At 38.9% G+C, this 6490-nt stretch overlaps 1 protein-coding gene across 2 annotated transcripts; it reads right to left on the bottom strand.

Moving 5' to 3' along the window:
• Positions 1 to 447: 447 nt before the first annotated feature.
• LOC149564811 (uncharacterized) lies at positions 448 to 5676 on the bottom strand. 2 transcript variants are annotated; one of them, XM_089818392.1, is made up of 3 exons: positions 5186 to 5676; positions 2782 to 3241; positions 448 to 1647 (listed from the first exon to the last, which is right to left on the bottom strand). In XM_089818392.1, the coding sequence occupies exons 2-3, from the start codon at positions 3226 to 3228 to the stop codon at positions 940 to 942; spliced, it is 1155 nt and encodes a 384-aa protein (XP_089674518.1). In that variant the 5' UTR covers positions 3229 to 3241; positions 5186 to 5676; the 3' UTR covers positions 448 to 939. The 2 variants fall into 2 exon arrangements, with proteins under 2 accessions (XP_089674518.1, XP_089674519.1); XM_089818393.1 differs by lacking the exon at positions 5186 to 5676 and adding an exon at positions 4925 to 5134.
• Positions 5677 to 6490: the final 814 nt, after the last annotated feature.

Below are 6490 nucleotides of genomic sequence, written 5' to 3'. Positions count from 1 at the left end.
TCCAATCTATCGCTCTCCTCTTTTTGATGATGATGTTTCACTAAGTGTGATTCAAAACATCTTTCAATAGTTTGTGTTGTTTCTGGATTTGATTATGTTAAGTACTTTTGTATCAGCATTTAAAAACAGACTGCATGATCCATCATAAAGATAATAGAAAGTTAGAAAGGAAAACTATATCAATAAATCATCTTGAAACTTCTCACAATCCAATCTATCTTCTTTTTGAAAATAGATCATTGAACCTGATCTGAAATATCTTTTACGAATTGTATTATATCTAGATTCCTTTATGTTGGAGTGTAAGACGTTTTGAATGAAGATAATAAAGATCAGAAAAAGAAAAATGATATCATTAATCATCTTTTACAATTAAAACCAAAAGCTATCATATATCCATTTCGTAAATCGTGAAAAACTCATACCAAGATGAAAAGTTCAACTAAAGGCTCTTAAAAGTTGATCGTTCATTTCACACACAGAATTCGAAGTTCAACTACATTGCTCATCGTTCAACCGTAGTTCAGAAAACTGTAGAACTAAAAATACAGATACCAATTTTACAACAAAATGAGAGTTTGTATCTACCGAACAACGACGTTAAGTACTTTAAACATAAATACATGTTTTAATGTCATTCATTGCACATTGTTTCTCTTCCCCTCCCTTCACCAAAATCACAGCTAAGCTTTTTTCTGTCATTCTATTTACACTACCCAGCAGTCTCTAAAACAGAGACTACTTCTTGATTCTCACACCTCTAAAAAAGCAGTATTTCCATATGGGTTTTCTTTTCTTCAATGTATTGCCAAACTTTAGAAAAAGGAAAAAGGAAAAAAAAATGTGGTAACTCGTGAGAAAGCTAAGTATAAGCTTACTAAAATAATAAATGAACGAACAAATCGAAGAATCCGGATGAAGAATGATGGTAATCTCATTTCAAGGGAGTGCACCAGCAGGAGAAGCGTAATGGTGGTAATCGGGCCAAGCGGTGACCGGGTTCCAGTAGCCGGTCTCGACTGCCCCATCGAAGGCGTGGTGACCGTGAACGTCGACGCCAGCGACAGCCGCCGCCGGTTGCCATTCGGCTCGTTCATGCGACAGATTATTGTTGTTGTTGTTGTAGAGGCATGCAGCGAAATCGGGTTTGGTGAATGGCGGCTTGACATGCAAGCGCGAGACTTCCCTGTCTGCGACGTCGTTGTGATCGGCGGCGAGAAGCATGGCGAACCGGTGCTGTTGAATTCTCCACTGCAAATCGGCGGCGCTGAAAGATTCCGCGTTGGGCGATTCGAAAAACGAGCCCATGTTGTCCGCGCCGCCGGAGTTATTGGCATCGAGCCCAGCGACGTTCATGTTTTCAGACTTCACGGCCGCCGGGAAATTGAGGCCGAGGAGAGTGCTCTCCAGCGACGGCAGGTTTGAGAGCGCCTGGCAGCTGCTCTGGAGTATCGATGTGGCGGCGCCGCTGGTCGTCGCAGTCGTCGGCGTTGTCAGCCATGTGACCGACGGCTGATCGCCTGCCATGCTTCTCACATTACTCTGCTGCTGCTCGTGCTGCTGCTGATGTTGTTGTTGCAGTCTGGCAAAGGCTGCCAGTCCTGGGAACTCCATGAATGAAATCGCCGGCTGCTTGCTGCATAGTGCCTGTGTAGATCATTTCCCCAGTTATAGAGAAAAACATAAGCTCGGTACAACATGGTGGCACTACCAAAAATATATCTTTTATCTATTCAAGACACAATTTTTATACAGAATTCAAAAGTTTCATCGATTTGGTTGGTTGATCATATTCAAAATGTATTTTCAGCTTATATTCTATGAGCTATTATCAAGATAAAATGAAAGAGAAGAAAATGAATGAATCGTAGAACATGATTCTGTATATTGAGATGAGAATTGTCAAGAAGCGTAAGTAAAGAAAATGGTTATATTGACATGAAGTCAGTTAAAGAAGAGAGTGGATCGTAGACTGTGATTTCAGATAATGATCAATCAAAATAATAAACAACACACTGTATGTATGTATTACAGAGAGTAAAGTTTTGCTATAATAATATAATTGAATTTGAAAGTTTTTTCTTCTGATTGTGCGATCATCTTCTTTCCATATCAATATTTTAGATGGCAATCTATTATCCTTCATCAGGATATAGTGAGTTGGAGAAGAGAATGGATGGTAAAATATGTTCTGAAAAGTTGATATAAGAAAATATAAACAAAATACTCAGTAAATAGATGGTCACTCCTCTTCGATATCATTTTTTCAGATAAAAACATACTTTATGGTTTATATATATTCAAGATAAAGTGACTGAAAAAGAGAATGAATCAGAATACCGATAAAAAACAGTATATGATCAGAGATTGAGATTAAAAAATTGTTAAGAATGGTAACTAAATAAATGGTTGTTTCTTCTTGATGCTACCGTTTTCATATGATTACAGTCTATGATTCATCGAATCTGAGAAAAAGAAAAATCCATTTTCATACGATTACAATCTATAACCCATCATGAGAATGATTTGAATTCAAAAATAGATCCGTTTTCCATACGATTACAATCTAAAATCTATCATGAAAATGAAGTGAATTCAAAAAGATTATGAATCGTTCAAAACCTTCACAAAAATCTGTCAATCCTCTTCACTTAATAAACAATTACTTACTATTCTCGATACTTATAATAAACACTCACAAAACATGATCTCAGAAATCCAAAATAAAGCTCAACTTTTTGCAACTATTAGAGTAGAGAAATCTACGGTATAACAATATACCTGCAAATGCAAGCTGTTGGTGACATCTGAGGTCCCAGAGGAGGCAGTCTCCTGATCGAGGTGATCGAGATGGTGGCGGCGGCGCTCTGGCTCTGGGGGCGCCGCCTTCTTGTTGGCGCGCTTGTTCTTGCGGCACCCTCCGCCGACGGGTACGTTCCTCAAGGCGCCGCCTTTGGTCCAGTAGCGGCGGCAGTTCTTGCAGAAATGGCGGGGCTGCGTGAGGCTGTAGTTGTTGTAGTAGCAGAATTTGGTATTAAGAGAATCGCATCTCGGGCACTTTAGCACTTGATCGGGCGGCTTCAATGTCGACGACCGCCGCTCCAAAGTGCCCCCGCTCCCGCCGCCGCCGCAGCCGCCTCCCCCGCCCGGCGCCGGCGCCGGCGCTGGCGGCCTCATCATCAGCTCTGCCGATGCCTTGGCGCCGCCGGAATGTTCCTGCATCATCATCTTCGCCTCGCACCTGCACAGTACACGACATCGTCGCATTCAAACCCTACTCAAAGATTTGTTCGGACAAGAAGAAAACATTCATGGAATTAGTGAAGCCCTCCAATTATATACTGCTATTATTACTCTAACAAAACATTCGTGGGTTATCATGTTTTCACTTCGATAAAGCCTAGAAACTGAAACCCATTTCTTCTCTATCCACTTGAGATTCTTTAAAGTCGAAACCCAATCGGATCAACTCAGGATCGATTGATGGTATTGATATGGTTTTTATCGTCATTTACATGAGATTTTCATGGACTGATGAGAAATTCTGATCACATATTTGTGTGATTCTGATGATCAGATACATGAAAAGAAGATTGGATTTCTCGACTTGGATCTATACCTCTAGTTATGCTGGTCAAAGAATTTTTTTTCATCGCTTAGAATTCTTCAGAATCTAAGTTGATTTATGATGAGGGTTTGTTTTGAAAAATCTTGAACAAACCAAGAAATCTATTCAAATGTTCACAAAATTCCACGGAGGCATAGAACTCAAACTATCATCGTAATGAAAAACCAATCCTTAGAAAGCCCCAATTAGCAGATGAATCCGACACGGACATAACACTGAAACTATCAGCACAATAAAAATCCAATCTTTGAAAAGCCCAATTCGTAGATTGAAACAGTAGAGAAAAAAGAACCAAACTCGAAGCATCGATCAGTGATCCAATTATGCTACTTCTCCCTATCATATCTCTACGTTATTGGGATGATCAATCTATAAATCGATATTGATGTAACATAGTTACAGATGAAAACTACGATTCAGATTGTTTGTGCAAATGAACATGACTTTGAAGCACAAAATCAGATTTTGTGATGTATGAACATGAAGAGGTAAGGCACCATGAACATGGTAGCTTAGATTCTAGGTCTACGAACATCCTACAGAAGAACCCAAGGCAAGCAAACATGCTAATCATAAATAACATGATTCTATTCCACCAAAATTACCAATAGAAGAAAAACTCTATTCAAATACAAACATAAACCTGTTTTCAGATAGAACGCTGAACAAAAAAACATGAATGAGAGATACTGATGAGTCTCATATTACTTTATCATTCAATTATGAGCTACTATAATATAAATCTACTCAAACAAATATGATTTATATCTACTCCTCCCTTTAGTAATGATGGATCATTGAGATGATCCGAAAATCGATTTCAATATGCTTTTATTTTGCCACTCCAACTATCATATACCTACTGCATAGATTGTGGATTAATTGAGAAATATACAATCAAAATCAAATACACAGTTCAAACAGAAAACTATCATACATCTACTTCATGAATTGTACAAAACTCATACCATCTTCCACTTTGCTAACTGATGATTTCTATTTCCCATGTTTTTATCTCAAATTCAATATCCCCATCTATTCAACTAGACCACAAATTCAAAAGCCTGCAACTCTGGTAATCTGATGAATCGAATATCCCAGCTATCTAATTTGTTTTTGTTCTCAATGTTTTCCAAACCGGGATCATTCAATGAAACCAAGACTGAACCCAATTCAATGTTTTTCAAACCAAGACCATTCTTTGAAACCAAGACCCAGCCCAACAAGAATTAAACAGCCAAAACTAAAAAGATATCTCATCCAAATAAAAAACCAGTGAAAAGCCAGAATACTGACAAGCACTTGGCAAGGCCTGAGCATAGATTAAGCCATCACCCAATTACTCAAGATCGCTAGAAAACTGAATTGTAGCGGCCAATCTGAAAAGGGCTCAAAGAAGAAACACGTAGTTTTAAAATGGACAGACACACTAGAACACTTTAACTTTAAAAAGGTGATCTTGAATCCATCCAATACAACAATACGCAATTCCTTTTGTCCAAAGATGAAAAAAAAAGAAAAGAAGCTAATGGGATGGATTTTTCTTTCTTTCTTTACCTTAAAGCTGCCTATGATAAAGATCTGTGGGTGTGTAAAGTGGATATGTTAGCGGTGGAGGAAGGAGAAGGGGATTAAATAGGGTGAGATTCACTGTGCTGAATCATTTGCAATGGCCCTCAATTTCGGTTTGAATTTGGAGGCAAGAAAAAGGGGAGGCGAAAAAGATGAAACCAGTACTTGGGTCTTGCTTGGATACAAGATAAAGCTAATCTGTGGCCAGGGCGGGGAGAGAGGTCAGACCAAATTGAACGAAAAAGAGAAGACGCGGCTGTGGATATAATCAATATCACTGCACGTGGTCTGCAGAGGAAATCACACAGTTGGGAGGTATCAGGTTCGAATCCCCTTGGCTGATTGGATATTGGATAGATAATACTAGGGTTTGTGAAGATTGAGAGAGGTGGGTGAAGGGCGCCCGTGAAATAGAGTCCTCTTGTGAAGAAAACCTCCGATTCCGCGTGCTCCACCCCACCCCTCCACCTTTTCTTCGTCTTTGTCAGTCCCCCAACTATTTCTCTCCCTCCAACACGTGCCAATTGTGAACGCCTCGCTGCTTACGTGGAGGTCCGTTATCATTTCTCTGGGTCGTTTCTCTAGTCGTCGTCAGCATCTCTGCCTCCGTGGCACTTTCATATCATTGTGTTTGTTGCTTTCCTACAGTTTTCTCCAGGGTGCCCTACTCTTGATTTTCAATCTTGTAATAATGATATTGGATTAGGATAATTACTACGTAATACTATGAGATTATTTGATTTTTACCTTTAGTGGGTGTGGTGAAGCTTGAGGAGGATATATACCTTTCTTGAGAGTCAAGTGGCCAGATTGTTATTAGTGTGCTTTTGTTATCCACTAGTTTGAAGGAAGAAGTCTATGGTTGAGAATAAGGTTTCATAAATTTAACAATTATGGGATTATGGGGATTTATATTTTTTTCAGTGTTATGAGGTGAGACGATGAGGATGGGGATGATGATGCTAACAACATTTGTCATTACTATTCTATTTTTTTTGTTGTTCACATAATATTGTTCAACTTTAATTTCTATTAATTTAACAAATCTTCATTTTTTTAAAGTAAGATGCTTATAGTTGAGATTTAGGATGTGAGGTTGAATTGGACTAAAGAGGGGGAACAGAGTTTTGAAGAGATCAAAGTTGTCATAGTCGCAACCCCAACACTCATAAATATCGATAATAGTAAAGATTTCACCTTGCATGCTTTTGGGCTCGTGTAAGACAATCTTAGAGATTATTTGATTTTTCCTGTTTGTGGGTGAAGTGAAGCTTGAGGAGGATATATACC

This window comes from Cupressus sempervirens, chromosome 3 (assembly GCF_028749045.1).
Source record: "Cupressus sempervirens isolate cs-2001-9-10 chromosome 3, ASM2874904v1, whole genome shotgun sequence".
NCBI lineage: Eukaryota > Viridiplantae > Streptophyta > Pinopsida > Cupressales > Cupressaceae > Cupressus > Cupressus sempervirens.
Note: the sequence above shows the minus strand (reverse complement) of the source record. Positions and strands in the feature narration are given on the sequence as shown.